The sequence below is a fragment of the Acipenser ruthenus genome, chromosome 17 (assembly GCF_902713425.1).
Source record: "Acipenser ruthenus chromosome 17, fAciRut3.2 maternal haplotype, whole genome shotgun sequence".
Lineage (NCBI taxonomy): Eukaryota > Metazoa > Chordata > Actinopteri > Acipenseriformes > Acipenseridae > Acipenser > Acipenser ruthenus.
Window position 1 is genome coordinate 12,161,565 of NC_081205.1, and position 16,688 is coordinate 12,178,252.

Below are 16,688 nucleotides of genomic sequence, written 5' to 3' on the forward strand. Positions count from 1 at the left end.
ATCCTGGTGTCACAGGAAGATTACCTGTAGCGTCGGAGAGCCACGTCTTCTTGGGAAGGCTGCCTGTGTTTCACGCTGGCAGCAGCGATCATGTCTCGGATCTTCTGCAAACAGTCAGACAGATTGCGCATCTGGTACCGGCTCACTTCCGAGGTGACGATCAGCTCCCCACTTCTGTTTATTCGGTTTGTATGCTGAGATGCAAAATAAATCAATAAAAACATAACTAACAGGGTTTTAACAGCCAGTTCTGAGGCCTGACCTATTACATGTAGTGCTCAAAACAGTAGAACATATTAAAGTCCCTGATATTTATTTACTTACAAAAAAAAAGTATACACACCTCCTCAATTTTGTAAATGTCCCAGTGTCACGCAGCTGTGTACTATGTCACGCTGCTATCCCCTGATGTATGCAATTCGTGGTATTTTTTTGTAAGTAAAACTAAGGCTACGATTTTGTCACAAAGGTCATGGAAATCCTGAAAATCGTGAATTTGAATGTAGTCTTGGACGCCTGAAAATAGATGTGAAACACATTTGATGAGGCGCTTCCTTTATTTCCGTTAAAAAATGTACTGAAAATACTAATCTGTGTAGGTCAGCGAATGAGATAACTGAGCGAGCAAGTATGTAAATGGGTGACAGCTAAAAGAAAAACAATTGTGAGAGCTGTTTTCTGTAAAGAAAGAACAACAATGCATCGGAGAACAGAAGTTTTCCAACTTAGAGGCTCTTTTTACAACATTCTATTTCCGAATCGTGGAAAACTCGAAATCCTGGTTCACTCTAAAGTAACATTTAAACTTGCCAGCAGTCAAAAGCAAGTCTTTATATTATTGGTTCTGGTGTACTATTTAAAAGCTCATGTGTATGTTGATGTAGCTAAACCTACATTTGGACAACTTTCCGTGAATTCTTGTTTTTTTGCCGCACCTTGCCAGTAAAATGAACTAAAAAGTACTGCATCAAAATCATAGCCTTATAACAAACTAATTAGACCAATGTCTGATTTTATTCATGTTTTCATCGTATAGCACAGATTCATAGAGGTGTTTCTTGTTAAGCTTTCATTTCAGTTACAAGTTACAATATTTACCCTTTACACACCAGCTGTTAGTTAACTTTCACATTTCTTCAATGTTATTAGCAGTCAGCTCCAGTGAATATGTAATCTTACTATTGATGTTACCTGAGAAATAATCTTTTGTCGCACATCTTCAGGAATCCAATCAGCTGTTTGTATGTGGAACCGGACTTCAGCTTTTGTGTTTACTAGAACAAAATGTGAAAAATGTACTAGAACACAACAGTAGCTGACTCTCTATAACCTGTGATGTTGTTGCCTGTCTAGTTAACTCTGTGGAGAATGCTTCCCCACAACAGTGCTCCTGATCACCGTGTACATTAAACATGCTTGTGAATATTTTAACAAAGACTTCCATTTCCATACCTTTATTAACATTCTGGCCCCCAGGGCCACTGCTTCGACAGTAGGTAATGGTGAGGCGATCTACACAAAAACAAAAGGTGCACGTCAGTAAACATGCTTCACAATAACATGCTTTATAAAAAGTAGTAATTCAATGCAACACTATTATGTCATAGCAGTGAAGGATGGGGGATTGTGATACAGTCTGAACGAAGACAAGCTTTTCCAAACTAGTCTGGACTTATTACAGTTTTTAAAGCTCTGGATTCCCGGATCCAAGTCATTGTAAACATATTCGGTTGCTTTCACAGCCCGATTAAAACCAATCTTGGACTGTGTAATGTTACCCTGGGAAAGGTAGTCCAAGATTAGTGCTAATTAAAACAATCGCAGTAGAAACGCTTACACACACACACACACACACAGAGAATAATAATAAAATTATGTATTTATTACAGTTACGTGGCCAAGGCGTGAATATGGGTTCCATGGTGTAATGGTTAGCTCTCTGGACTCTGAATCCAGCGATCCGAGTTCAAATCTCGGTGGGACCTTCGTTTTAGTGCATTATTATTCTTAAGTTATTAAAAAGTGTTTCGTCGAACTGACGTTTCTATCATAATAAATGCTGAGAAATTCACTGCAAAGTTGTGGGATGGCACCTTTTAGCCATAAAATCTAAAGTATAAAACCCTCAGAAATACTTTTATTTGCTTTTGTCTGCTTTTGCAACCTGTACTGAAAAATCCAAGGTGACCGTAAAAACTTGCAGAGTACAGTACAGGTAAAAAGGTAAAGCGTTAATAATTTTTTTTTGGTTTACCTTCCATTCTGTATTTATCGATAGTCAGGCACACAAATATGAGCAAGAACGGCATTTTCGTTAGGAGCCCCAGTGGCCTAATGGATAAGGCACTGGCCTCCTAAGCCAGGGATTGTGGGTTCGAGTCCCATCTGGGGTGTAACGTGTATGTTTTTTTTTCTCACGACTGTTTTATAAAAAACTTTCCAGACGTTTCCCCTCTCTTCAGCTATTATTCATCAAAATAAATAAACATATATTTCAACATGGTTAGCGTCAGTAACCATTTAAACACGGTGTCTGGTAAAGGCAATTTAACCTTACCACCCTAAAGTAACGTTAACCGCTATGATTAAATAGTAGTCCATTATATTAATTAATTTAACAGTATCTTATTAAACATTTGACAACTGAGCAAAAGCAGAGTGGCGCAGCGGAAGCGTGCTGGGCCCATAACCCAGAGGTCGATGGATCGAAACCATCCTCTGCTAGATTTTTTTTTGTCAGTTTGTATTTCAGCCGCTTTTATATATATTTCATATTAACAATCACATACCGGTATGTATTGTTTATAAAACCATTACTTCACAGAAGCGTCAGTCAATTCCATTTGTGCCCTGAGTACGAGGGGCGGGGCATCACTCAGCAATAGGAAAATAACAGACAAGAGGCAGCGCCAATTGGGTAAGCACATAGCTTTAGGGTATGGGCGGGGCTACTGGCTGCTTTTTTAATTCCGTACCTCTTTGGGACTGTGGTAGTTCTGTACTTGTTTGCTTTGTTATGAAAAAATATTTCGTTGATACTGTAGTACAAACTACGCTAATTATAGATTAAAGTATTTACGTAAACGCTCTCTTTTGGTGAAAGACCGCGTGGCCTAATGGATAAGGCGTCTGACTTCGAATCAGAAGATTGAGGGTTCGAGTCCCTTCGTGGTCGTTTTATTTATTTTTTATTTTATTCATTAATTGTGTAACTTGTATTTCAGATCAAATAATACAATGTAAGTCAGTGTACATGTTTCTGCGTTTTAAAAAGTGATATAGGCTCTTTTCCTTTGGTGTGGTAAGGAAAATAATTTAACTTAAATATAGAAATATGTTCTACATCAGTGTGATCTCGTTAGAAATGTACCTAATGTATAGTCCAGTATATGTCAAATGATCAATTCCTTACGTAGATTCCTTCTATCGCAGGTGAATCAACTACAAGCTGTGCAGCTTCACTATTTGCTGTACGGGACGCGTCGTGTCGCAGCACTTTTGACTGCGCAAAGTGGTCACAGCTGTTGTTCACACTTTAAATACAGATTGCATTCGCAAAATTGGATACATTTACATTTAAAGTAAATGTGCTGAGTTTGTACCTCTTATCAAGAGGTTTTAAAAGTGACATCGTTGGTACATCCGTCCTCTCAACCAACAGGGAACCCGAAAGGGAGAATTTCAAACATTTGTCGCACTGAGACCCTCGACTCTGACCAGAAATGATGTCGGAGTCTGAAGTCTGGACGGTAAAGTTTTGTACTCTAAAGTAACATTTAAACTTGCCAGCAGTCAAAAGCAAGTCTTTATATTATTGGTTCTGGTGTACTATTTAAAAGCTCTTGTGTATGTTGATGTAGCTAAACCTACATTTGGACAACTTTCCGTGAATTCTTGTTTTTTTGCCGCACCTTGCCAGTAAAACGAACTAAAAAGTACTGCATCAAAATCATAGCCTTATAACAAACTAATTAGACCAATGTCTGATTTTATTCATGTTTTCATCGTATAGCACAGATTCATAGAGGTGTTTTTTGTTAAGCTTTCATTTCAGTTAGAAGTTAAAATATTTACCCTTTACACACCAGCTGTTAGTTAACTTTCACATTTCTTAAATGTTATTAGCAGTCAGCTCCAGTGAATATGTAATCTTAGTATTGATGTTACCTGAGAAAGAATCTTTTGTCGCACATCTTCAGGAATCCAATCAGCTGTTTGTATGTGGAACCGGACTTCAGCTTGTGTGTTTACTAGAACAAAATGTGAAAAATGTACTATAACACAACAGTAGCTGACTCTCTGTAACCTGTGATGTTGTTGCCTGCCTAGTTAACTCTGTGGAGAATGCTTCCCCACAACAGTGCTCCTGATCACCCTGTACATTAAACATGCTTGTGAATATTTTAACAAAGACTTCCATTTCCATACCTTTATTAACATTCTGGCCTCCAGGGCCACTGCTTCGACAGTAGGTAATGGTGAGGCGATCTACACAAAAACAAAAGGTGCACGTCAGTAAACATGCTTCACAATAACATGCTTTATAAAAAGTAGTAATTCAATGCAACACTATTATGTCATAGCAGTGAAGGATGGGGGATTGTGATACAGTCTGAACGAAGACAAGCTTTTCCAAACTAGTCTGGACGTATTACAGTTTTTAAAGCTCTGGATTCCCGGATCCAAGTCATTGTAAACATATTCGGCTGCTTTCACAGCCCGATTAAAACCAATCTTGGACTGCGTAATGTTACCCTGGGTAAGGTAGTCCAAGATTAGTGCTAATTAAACAATCGCAGTAGAAACTCTTACACACACAACAACAACAACAACAAAAAAGAATAATAATAAAATGATGTATTTATTACAGTTACGTGGCCAAGGCGTAAATATGGGTTCCATGGTGTAATGGTAAGCACTCTGGACTCTGAATCCAGCGATCCGAGTTCAAATCTCGGTGGGACCTTCGTTTCAGTGCATTATTATTCTTAAGTTATTAAAAAGTGTTTCGTCGAACTGACGTTTCTATCATAATAAATGCTGAGAAATTCACTGCAAAGTTGTGGGATGGCACCTTTTAGCCATAAAATCTAAAGTATAAAACCCTCAGAAATACTTTTATTTGCTTTTGTCTGCTTTTGCAACCTGTACTGAAAAATCCGAGGTGACCATAAAAAGCTTGCAGAGTACAGTACAGGTAAAAAGGTAAAGCGTTAATAATTTTTTTTTTTTGGGTTACCTTCCATTCTGTATTTAGCGATAGTCAGGCACACAAATATGAGCAAGAACGGCATTTTCTTTAGGAGCCCCAGTGGCCTAATGGATAAGGCACTGGCCTCCTAAGCCAGGGATTGTGGGTTCGAGTCCCATCTGGGGTGTAACGTGTATGTTTTTTTTTTTCTCACGACTGTTTTATAATAAACTTTCCAGACGTTTCCCCTCTCTTCAGCTATTATTCATCAAAATAAATAAACATATATTTCAACATGGTTAGCGTCAGTAACCATTTAAACACGGTGTCTGGTAAAGGCAATTTAACCTTACCACCCTAAAGTAACGTTAACCGCTATGATTAAATAGTAGTCCATTATATTAATTAATTTAACAGTATCTTATTAAACATTTGACAACTGAGCGAAAGCAGAGTGGTGCAGCGGAAGCGTGCTGGGCCCATAACCCAGAGGTCGATGGATCGAAACCATCCTCTGCTAGATTTTTTTTGTCAGTTTGTATTTCAGCCGCTTTTATATATATTTCATATTAACAATCACATACCGGTATGTATTGTTTATAAAACCATTACTTCACAGAAGCGTCAGTCAATTCCATTTGTGCCCTGAGTACGAGGGGCGGGGCATCACTCAGCAATAGGAAAATAACAGACAAGAGGCAGCGCCAATTGGGTAAGCACATAGCTTTAGGGTATGGGCGGGGCTACTGGCTGCTTTTTTAATTCCGTACCTCTTTGGGACTGTGGTAGTGCTGTACTTGTTTTCTATATTATGAAAAAATAGACTGCGTGGCCTAATGGATAAGGCGTCTGACTTCGAATCAGAAGATTGAGGGTTCGAGTCCCTTCGTGGTCGTCTTTTTATTTTAGATTTTATTTATTAATTGTGTAACTTGTAGTTCAGATCAAATAATACAATGTAAATCAGTGTACATGTTTCTGCGTTTTAAAAAGTGATATAGGCTCTTTTCCTTTAGTGTGGTAAGGAAAATAATTTAACTTAAATATAGAAATATGTTCTACATCAGTGTGATCCCGTTAGAAATGTACCTAATGTATAGTCCAGTATATGTCAAATGATCAATTCCTTACGTAGATTAATTCAAAATTAGTGTAAATCTGTGAAGCCATTTATTTGCCACCTTAAATGCATCCAGTTTGTGTACTGATTGATTTATTGACATAATTGTGGGAATGTTTTAAACAAACAGCAGTTTGTATTTGGGAGAACATTCCAGATATATAAAACGGAATATTTAACAGAAAATAACTACATAAACATATCTCAACATACATTGACATTTTCTTTTCTATTAAGTTCTTACTTGTTTTAAAAGTTATTGCGCTGTCATAATTGCAAGCACGACAGCTTTTTTGTTGTTAAATTGTCTAAACTTGAGGCTTTTGACCTCACATCCCAACGTTTTCTAGTAAGTGTAGTCCTGCTGCGACAGATACTCGAGACAGGGAGCAGATTGCAGTGGGTGCGAGGTGAAAAGCCTGAACTGTCCCGCTGCACATGGAGTTATATGGTAATCTTAGGTATTGGTGAAGGCGTGGTTGAGGTTTAGTGTACACTTCCAATTTCCCTTTGCTAAAATAAATCCCTTTGAGAACAAAAACCAGCGGTCCAGAGAAGCTGCTTATCTGCCTTTTGTACGCATTAAAAAAATGTGAAACACGCACTCAGTTTACCATTACCATGTCAGGAGGCTACTTTGACACTGCTCAGCAAACAAGTAACCTAACTTTCCAACACCACAACCATTGTAAACACACAGCAATGTGCAGATGTATTTTAAGATGTTAATTTACAGTCCACTGTGCCAGCCAGTATTTTAGAGTCATACTGATCATGCCTCTTTCAACTGATCAACTCTTACACATGTGGTACATCCGAGTAACTATTTAGAAAACTATTCATAACTTCCAATTACCCAACCCAGCAAAACCAGCCGACAAATTAAAATAAACGAGGAGCAAACAACACTTTGTACAAGTCATTCATTTATTCTTTACAGATTGCTTCAATGCAGCCAGCCTTCATATCCTGGCATCACCTTCAATCAAACTCCTCGCGTCGGCTTCGCTTCACTGCAGTGTGCATTTTCTTTTGCTGCAGGCGTTCTCGGTTCATTTTGTCTATCCTGAAAAGAGAAACAATGTTAATTTGCTCTGGAGGCAAATTGTAAGGTTACGGCATCTCTGATCAAATAGTTTGTAAACATGAAGACAACTGGATATGGGAAAATGAGCATGAAGCTAATATCTGTTATCATCCAAAATCCAAGAAGTGACGCCAATATCACAACCCTCTTAGAGCAGAGTGCGGTTAGATTGTTTGCTACGGGAAGGATCAGCATCTGAAATAGTATAATTGAGGGCTAGTGCATTGCTGTGTCGTGGTACAAGGTAATGCTCCCAGTTTTAAATGAGCTCTTGGCAGCCCTGATCAGATCCTGGTGTCACAGGAAGATTACCTGTAGCGTCGGAGAGCCACGTCTTCTTGGGAAGGCTGCCTGTGTTTCACGCTGGCAGCAGCGATCATGTCTCGGATCTTCTGCAAACAGTCAGACAGATTGCGCATCTGGTACCGGCTCACTTCCGAGGTGACGATCAGCTCCCCACTTCTGTTTATTCGGTTTGTATGCTGAGATGCAAAATAAATCAATAAAAACATAACTAACAGGGTTTTAACAGCCAGTTCTGAGGCCTGACCTATTACATGTAGTGCTCAAAACAGTAGAACATATTAAAGTCCCTGATATTTATTTACTTACAAAAAAAAAGTATACACACCTCCTCAATTTTGTAAATGTCCCAGTGTCACGCAGCTGTGTACTATGTCACGCTGCTATCCCCTGATGTATGCAATTCGTGGTATTTTTTTGTAAGTAAAACTAAGGCTACGATTTTGTCACAGAGGTCATGGAAATCCTGAAAATCGTGAATTTGAATGGAGTCTTGGACGCCTGAAAATAGATGTGAAACACATTTGATGAGGCGCTTCCTTTATTTCCGTTAAAAAATGTACTGAAAATACTAATCTGTGTAGGTCAGCGAATGAGATAACTGAGCGAGCAAGTATGTAAATGGGTGACAGCTAAAAGAAAAACAATTGTGAGAGCTGTTTTCTGTAAAGAAAGAACAACAATGCATCGGAGAACAGAAGTTTTCCAACTTAGAGGCTCTTTTTACAACATTCTATTTCTGAATCGTGGAAAACTCGAAATCCTGGTTCACTCTAAAGTAACATTTAAACTTGCCAGCAGTCAAAAGCAAGTCTTTATATTATTGGTTCTGGTGTACTATTTAAATGCTCTTGTGTATGTTGATGTAGCTAAACCTACATTTGGACAACTTTCCGTGAATTCTTGTTTTTTTGCCGCACCTTGCCTGTAAAACGAACTAAAAAGTACTGCATCAAAATCATAGCCTTATAACAAACTAATTAGACCAATGTCTGACTTTATTCATGTTTTCATCGTATAGCACAGATTCATAGAGGTGTTTCTTGTTAAGCTTTCATTTCAGTTACAAGTTACAATATTTACCCTTTACACACCAGCTGTTAGTTAACTTTCACATTTCTTCAATGTTATTAGCAGTCAGCTCCAGTGAATATGTAATCTTAGTATTGATGTTACCTGAGAAATAATCTTTTGTCGCACATCTTCAGGAATCCAATCAGCTGTTTGTATGTGGAACCGGACTTCAGCTTGTGTGTTTACTAGAACAAAATGTGAAAAATGTACTAGAACACAACAGTAGCTGACTCTCTATAACCTGTGATGTTGTTGCCTGTCTAGTTAACTCTGTGGAGAATGCTTCCCCACAACAGTGCTCCTGATCACCGTGTACATTAAACATGCTTGTGAATATTTTAACAAAGACTTCCATTTCCATACCTTTATTAACATTCTGGCCCCCAGGGCCACTGCTTCGACAGTAGGTAATGGTGAGGCGATCTACACAAAAACAAAAGGTGCACGTCAGTAAACATGCTTCACAATAACATGCTTTATAAAAAGTAGTAATTCAATGCAACACTATTATGTCATAGCAGTGAAGGATGGGGGATTGTGATACAGTCTGAACGAAGACAAGCTTTTCCAAACTAGTCTGGACTTATTACAGTTTTTAAAGCTCTGGATTCCCGGATCCAAGTCATTGTAAACATATTCGGCTGCTTTCACAGCCCGATTAAAACCAATCTTGGACTGTGTAATGTTACCCTGGGAAAGGTAGTCCAAGATTAGTGCTAATTAAAACAATCGCAGTAGAAACGCTTACACACACAAACAAAAAAAAAAAAAAAAAAAAAAAGCGAATAATAAAATGATGTATTTATTACAGTTACGTGGCCAAGGCGTAAATATGGGTTCCATGGTGTAATGATTAGCACTCTGGACGCTGAATCCAGCGATCCGAGTTCAAATCTCGGTGGGACCTTCGTTTTAGTGCATTATTATTCTTAAGTTATTAAAAAGTGTTTCATCGAACTGACGTTTCTCAGTTCGTTAAATACTGTTAAATTCACTGCAAAGTTGTGGGATGGCACCTTTTAGCCATAAAATCTAAAGTATAAAACCCTCAGAAATACTTTTATTTGCTTTTGTCTGCTTTTGCAACCTGTACTGAAAAATCCAAGGTGACCGTAAAAAGCTTGCAGAGTACAGTACAGGTAAAAAGGTAAAGCGTTAATAATTTTTTTTTGGGTTGCCTTTCATTCTGTATTTAGCGATAGTCAGGCACACAAATATGAACAAGAACGATAGGTTGCGGATGCAACCCCGGTTCCCTGAAAGAGAAAATAACCATCAACATGAGATATTGCCGTCAGGCAGCACCGGTAGGCTGAGCTTTTATAGCAAAGCTGCCGATAGGCCCCCACGCCAGCTGCAGTGTAAGCCCGCCCCCCTGGGAGCTTACTTAACTGCGCGCGCGGGGATGCACTTCCTCTTTTGCTCTTCAGGCCGTGAAGGCCTCCAGAGCGACCTCGCAGCTTGATGGTTATTTTCTCTTTCAGGGAACCGGGGTTGCATCCGCAACCTATCGTTCCCTTTCAAGTCGAAAATAACCATCAACATGGGATACAGTGAACCCTAGCTGTCGCGAGGGAGGATTCTCGGCAGTAGGACAGACTTACGTCATTACGCAACTGCGTAGGCAGTACATCTAGGCATATGCGGAGCTGCGCCTCAGCGTCTATGCTCGTAATGACACCTGTCTTAAAGGTGGAACAGTCAACACCATGCTATCAACCACTCTATACGTCCGCATCCTGAGGCGTCGTAGAGTGTAAAACAGATGCTCCAAACAGTGGAGCAGAGGAATCCAGTACATTTAACCTGTAAAACCTCATGAAAGTATGCGGCGTAGCCCAACTGGCTGCCGTGCAAATATCAGACACCGGCACCCCTCGAAAGAGGGCCCAGGATGTCGCCATACCTTTGGTAGAATGCGCCTTCAACTGCCCTAGTGGTGGAAGGCCTGCAGATTCATACGCTAATTTAATAGCATCCACTATCCAGTGGGAAAGGCGCTGTTTAGACAGCGGCTGACCCAAAGATCTAGAACCATGGCATATGAACAACTGTTCTGTCTGCCTCACAGTCTTTGTACGGTCAATATAACACCTCAATGCCCTCACGGGGCAGAGCATGTGTAACCGCTCTTCCTCTGGGGAAGAAAAAGGAGGAGGATGGAACGCCATCAACTCGACTGACTGGTTCATGTGGAACGGGGATATAACCTTTGGTAAAAAGGCCGGATTAGGGCGCATGGAGACCTTAGAACCGTCTCCTGCAAAACGAGTACAAGAAGGATGCACTGAAAGTGCATGTAACTCGCTCACGCGTTTTGCTGATACCACAGCCAGCAAAAATGCAGTCTTAATAGATATGAGCTTCATATCCACGCTGTGGAGAGGCTCAAACGGTGCCTTGGTAAGGGCTTCTAGCACCACATCAAGGCTCCACGACGGTAAACTGGTCGTTCTTGGAGGCCGCAAGCGTCTTGCGCCTTTCAGAAACTGAGATGCCAAAAAATGGCAACCAGGTGATAAACCGTCAATGCGTACATGACAAGCCGAAATGGCGGCTAAATACACTTTAAGTGTAGAAGGAGATTTCCCTTCATCCAGCAGTTTCTGCAGAAACTGCAATATTACTGCCATAGGACAGGAGACTGGGTCGTGGCTCTCAGCCAGACACCAACTCTGAAACAACTGCCACTTATACGCATACTGCGACCTAGTAGAGGGCACTCTCGCACTCTGGATGGTCGATATAGATGCGCTCTACCACCCGAGGGTGAAGACGCCATTCGCCCACAAGAGGACCTCCTCTGGACAGGAGATCCGCTGCGTAATTGACTCTGCCCGGCAGATGAACTGCACGCAGAGAGGCTAAACGCGGTTGAGCCCAGAGCAACAGCCGCGTTACCATCCGGTGAAGACCGGTGGACCGCAATCCGCCCTGGCGATTGATATACGCCACTACTGTGGTGTTGTCTGACCGCACTAACACGTGCTTGTCTAGAAGCACTGGCAAGAAGTGCCGAAGGGCGAGGTCCACTGCTCTGAGTTCCAGAGCGTTGATGTGGGCTGACCTCCAGGGTCCTGACCACACTCCACGGGTCCCTGTCCCGTTCCAGACTGCCCCCCAACCTTGGTTGGAAGCGTCGGTCGTGATAACTTCCCTTCGGAAGATGGGACCCAAGCGCACGCCCTGGCGGATGTTCGACTGAACTTTCCACCAGCGTAATGCTTCCCAGCAGGTTCGGGATACCCTCAACCTGCGGTGCTTGTCTCTCCGCGGGTGCAACGCGAAGGCATTGAACCAGGCCTGCAGAGGTCTCTGGTGTAGTAAGCCCAAAGGAAGGGCTTGCGAGGCGGCAGCCATCAACCCCAGCATGCGCTGACAGAGCTCCATGCTGACTGTTTCTCTCAACCTGAATAGGGAGAGACACCGCTCTAATGAGGCAACTCTTTGTGTCGATAGGGTCGCTGCCATGGACACTGAGTCCAGATGCAGACCCAAAAACTCGGTCTGTTGGCTGGGCACGAGGCGGCTCTTGTCTGGATTGACCTTCAGACCTAGCTGCTGAAGATGGTCTGTAACCATCACTGTGTGCTGTGCCAGCTGCTCCTTTGACTGCGCGCAGACGAGCCAGTCGTCCAGATAGTTCAGCAGTCGGACGCCTTGAGCCCGCAAAGGAGCTAAAATGGCGTCCATACACTTCGAAAAGGTTCGAGGAGCTAGAGACAGGCCGAATGGCAGGACGCAAAACTCGTAGACCCTGCTCTGGAATGCGAATCGTAGATACTTCGTGTGACCCGGATAGATGGGAACGTGAAAGTACGCATCTGTCAGATCTATGGTGGTAAACCAGTCGCCCTGCCGGACAGACTGGACAATGTGCCTGTGCGTGAGCATCTTGAACGACAACACCCGTAGGTATTTGTTCAGTACACGCAGGTCTAGAATAGGGCGGAGCCCGCCGTCCTTCTTTGGCACAAGGAAGTACTTGGAGTAGAACCCCTGGTCGGTCAGAGCAGGGTCTACTAGTTGAATGGCACGCTTCCTGAGCAATGCCTGTATTTCCACATTCAGAGCTGAGGACTGAACCACGTCCTTCACCACAGTTACCACCACCCCCCTGAAGGGGGGGGGGGTTTAACCGGAACTGAAGGGTGTACCCGGTGAGTATAGTTTTGCGCACCCAGATATCGCTGGTGCATTGTTGCCAAAACAGAAGCTGTGGAACAGTGTAGGGTTGGGCTAATGGCTGCCTGGTTTTCTCAGGGCTGCTTAGGCTTCGCTCGCTCACGAGGGGCCTGGCCAGAGCCACGAGGGCGTGGTCTGCCGCCTCCTCTAGGTCGCCACCCTGTGCGCTGCAGTCGTCCCCTTGGGATTTGGCCACGCGCTGCTGTATCCGCCGGGGAGGTCTTAGTACCCCCTGGACGGGGCTGGTGTTGCGGTGGTGTTCTACGCCACTGATGTTCTTGTGGGCGTTTGACCTGGAAAGGCCTACGCGGCCATATTGTAGCCAACTGCTGTGATGCCTCTCTAGCCTTAGCTGAGCTTTGCAGCATCTCTTCCACCGCTGTGCCAAATGTGTGCCCCAGTGTAATTGGGGCATCCAACAAGGGAGCTTTGTCATGCTCCTCGACTCTCGCCTGCGAGAGCCAGAGCTGTCGTCTGGCCACCACCAGAGACGCGATGCTCCTGCCCTGGGCCCGCGCGTTAAGCTGGGCTAGCTTGACCAGCAGCTGGGCAACTAGCCCCAACTCCACTCTCAGAGACACCGAAGGGTAGTCTGGGAGATCCTTTATTAGCGCAGCCTGATAAACTGAGAGGAGGCTGGCCAGATTGGACAGCCTAACTGCCTCTGTAGCCGCCGAATAGCCCCTCTTGAGGTGCACCTCAGTGATCCTGCACTGCTTGTTAGGGCAGGTGGGGTCTTTCACCAACCCAGAGAGTGTTGGTGACTTCACCAACGCTGCGAACGCAGCGCCAACTGGCGGAAATGACGCCAGACCCGCTTCACTCGCACCTTGCATGGTAAAGGCAGCCGCCTTACGCGAGGTTGCCGGGGCGGAGGCTGGAGTCCCCCAAGTGGACATCACCTCCTTAACAAAGTCTGGGAAGGCCGGAAGCATCCTAGACTGCTGGCCCTGTGCCAAAGGCGACTCAAAAAGAGAGCGCCTAGGTTCTTCAGTGGCAGGCCATTCTAAGCCCAGGTGGCGAGTCGCCCGCTCTACTAGGGACCATAAAGAGTCATCTACGCCTACCTCCATCTCAGACTCTGAGTGGTGGGACGTGAGCTCTGCCTCCACACTATCCTCTCCGTGGAGAGGCTCACCCTCTGATGCATCTCGAGAGATAGCATCCACGTCCCATGCGTCCTGTTGCGCAACTGGAACGGACAGGGGTTGTGGTAGGATGATCGGCTGGTTGACAGCTGGTCTGACTGGCTCCTCTGCGGCCCGAGCTGTGGCCAGGGACATGAGCAGCGATTGCTGCCCCATCATAAGGTCCATAAACTGAGACATCTTATTAGTAAGCTCAGTTACACCACCTCGCCTGTCGCGACGAGGAGAACGGGAACGTCCTCTCCTTTGGGGCGATCTAGAGCGGGATCTCGAGATCTGACGGGAGCGTTCGCCGCGAGGAGAAGGGCCTCGCCTTACAGAAAGGCTGTGGGAGCGGTCTCTCTTGCGCCTAACGTCAGGAGATCGTTGACCAGGGGTAACCTGGGAAGGCGAACTCCTGGAAAAAGGCAGCTTCGCTGGCGGGGAAGCCAAAGAAGGCTGCGGGGCGGAAAGGGTGTGTGACGACCCAGATGAAGGGGAGCGATCCCCGACTGCTCTCCTCGCCCTATGACGCAGAGTGCGCGTCTGAAAGCTTGCACATAACGTGCAAAAGGCTTTGTCTGCCAAAGCAGATGCCGCATGCTCCGGCCCCAGACAGGACACGCAGTCCTCATGCGGGTCATTAGCCGGTAACTTCGTCCCACAGGTGACACAGCGGTGAAATGACATGGTGCAGCACGTTGTATGCCGAAGCGTACCGTGCCAGTAATAGGAGCGTCGAGCGTTAAGCACTGAGCACCAAGCGAACAGCTTTAAGGTGCGTTGAGGCGCGTGCACCAAGCACTGAAAAGGCAAACGCCAAGTGCGTGCACTGAAGCACCGAGCGTCGAGGTGCGTGCACCAAAGGTGCGTGCACCGAGCACCGAGCGTCGAGGTGCGTGCACCGAGGCTCCGAGCACCGAGCGTCGAGGTACGTGCACCGAGGCACCGAGCGTCGAGGTGCGTGCACCGAGGCACCGAGCACCGAGCGTCGAGGCGCGTGCACCGAGGCACCGAGCACCGAGCGTCGAGGCGCGTGCACCGAGGCACCGAGCACCGAGCGTCGAGGTGCGTGCACCGAGGCACCGAGCACCGAGCGTCGAGGTGCGTGCACCGACGCACCGAGCACCGAGCGTCGAGGTGCGTGCACCGAGGCACCGAGCACCGAGCGTCGAGGTGCGTGCACCGAGGCACCGAGCACCGAGCGTCGAGGTGCGTGCACCGAGGCACCGAGCACCGAGCGTCGAGGTGCGTGCACCGAGGCACCGAGCACCGAGTGTCGAGGTGCGTGCACCGACGCACCGAGCACCGAGCGTCGACGTGCGTGCACCGAGGCACCGAGCACCGAGCGTCGAGGTGCGTGCACCGAGGCACCGAGCACCGAGCTTCGAGGTGCGTGCACAGACGCACCGAGCACCAAGCGTCGAGGTGCGTGCACCGAGCACCGAGCGTCGAGGTGCGTGCACAGGTGCGTTGCGTGCACTGAGCCCAAGCACTAGGCGCCGAAGCGCTACACCAGGCGCCTAAGCGCTGACACCGAAAGTGTCTGTGTGTCTGAGTCTCGAAAGACAAGGTGTTGTGTTGCTTATAAGGGCAACAGTTAATGCACTTGGTGGTCGTCTTCCTTATACTGTATGGGAAAAAAACTTTTTTTTTTTTTTTTTTTTTCTTTTGTTTGGACGCTGCAGCAGACACTACGTATAGTGTAAAACAGTGGGGCTATACTCAATAGCAGCCACGTGGGGGTAGAACGCGCCGCGGTGGGGGGGGAGACTGCAATGCAGGCTGCACGCACACACACACACACACGCGGTCTTGCCTAAGCAAGACCGAGGCTGCAATAATGCGCGTGGCCTAAGGCCAACGCAACACGCGTCCCAAACAATATACAATAAAAAATATATATAACAATATATATACACAAAAAACCCAAATAATAAATATAATAAAATTATATATTATAATAATAACAATAAGAAAAGGAAGACGGGAGACCACGAAGACGCGATGCCAAAGCAAAGCGAAAGGAAAATATATATAAAAGAAATATATATAATCCTAATAACACAATAACTGAAATAAACTCAGAGAAGGGGTAATTAACCAGCTTCTCAAGCGTAAAGATTATCGAGTACAATCAGTTAACAAGCTCTATTATCTATTACCTACCGTATCAAGGCTGAAGACAAAAGAGGAAGTGCATCCCCGCGCGCGCAGTTAAGTAAGCTCCCAGGGGGGCGGGCTTACACTGCAGCTATATTGCTATAAAAGCTCAGCCTACCAGTGCTGCCTGACGGCAATATCTCATGTTGATGGTTATTTTCGACGTGAAAGGGAACGGCATTTTCTTTAGTAGCCCCAGTGGCCTAATGGATAAGGCACTGGCCTCCTAAGCCAGGGATTGTGGGTTCGAGTCCCATCTGGGGTGTAACGTGTATGTTGTTTTTTTTTTCTCACGACTGTTTTATAATAAACTTTCCAGACGTTTCCCCTCTCTTCAGCTATTATTCATCAAAATAAATAAACATATATTTCAACATGGTTAGCGTCAGTAACCATTTTGACACGGTGTCTGGTAAAGGCAATTTAACCTTACCACCC

The 16,688-nt window shown here is 44.9% G+C and overlaps 1 protein-coding gene and 8 non-coding genes across 9 annotated transcripts; 8 read left to right on the forward strand and 1 right to left on the reverse strand.

The window, feature by feature from the left end:
• The first annotated feature begins 1,913 nt into the window (after window positions 1–1,913).
• trnaq-cug (transfer RNA glutamine (anticodon CUG)) lies at window positions 1,914–1,985 on the forward strand. Its single transcript has one exon. It is a non-coding gene; the product is annotated as a tRNA-Gln (tRNA).
• Window positions 1,986–2,320: 335 nt separating this feature from the next.
• trnar-ccu (transfer RNA arginine (anticodon CCU)) lies at window positions 2,321–2,393 on the forward strand. The gene has a single exon. It is a non-coding gene; the product is annotated as a tRNA-Arg (tRNA).
• A 709-nt stretch (window positions 2,394–3,102) lies between these two features.
• Window positions 3,103–3,175, forward strand: trnar-ucg (transfer RNA arginine (anticodon UCG)). The gene has a single exon. It is a non-coding gene; the product is annotated as a tRNA-Arg (tRNA).
• A 1,719-nt stretch (window positions 3,176–4,894) lies between these two features.
• On the forward strand, window positions 4,895–4,966 carry trnaq-cug (transfer RNA glutamine (anticodon CUG)). Its single transcript has one exon. It is a non-coding gene; the product is annotated as a tRNA-Gln (tRNA).
• Window positions 4,967–5,305: 339 nt separating this feature from the next.
• Window positions 5,306–5,378, forward strand: trnar-ccu (transfer RNA arginine (anticodon CCU)). Its single transcript has one exon. It is a non-coding gene; the product is annotated as a tRNA-Arg (tRNA).
• A 635-nt stretch (window positions 5,379–6,013) lies between these two features.
• trnar-ucg (transfer RNA arginine (anticodon UCG)) lies at window positions 6,014–6,086 on the forward strand. Its single transcript has one exon. It is a non-coding gene; the product is annotated as a tRNA-Arg (tRNA).
• A 1,140-nt stretch (window positions 6,087–7,226) lies between these two features.
• Window positions 7,227–9,190, reverse strand: LOC131697894 (large ribosomal subunit protein mL62-like; the record flags this gene model as incomplete). The annotated part of the gene is made up of 4 exons (XM_058989638.1): window positions 7,227–7,377; window positions 7,711–7,880; window positions 8,878–8,960; window positions 9,139–9,190. Coding segments are annotated over 4 exons (390 nt in total), but the record flags the coding sequence as incomplete, so codon positions are not given.
• A 420-nt stretch (window positions 9,191–9,610) lies between these two features.
• trnaq-cug (transfer RNA glutamine (anticodon CUG)) lies at window positions 9,611–9,682 on the forward strand. Its single transcript has one exon. It is a non-coding gene; the product is annotated as a tRNA-Gln (tRNA).
• A 6,760-nt stretch (window positions 9,683–16,442) lies between these two features.
• On the forward strand, window positions 16,443–16,515 carry trnar-ccu (transfer RNA arginine (anticodon CCU)). The gene has a single exon. It is a non-coding gene; the product is annotated as a tRNA-Arg (tRNA).
• Window positions 16,516–16,688: the final 173 nt, after the last annotated feature.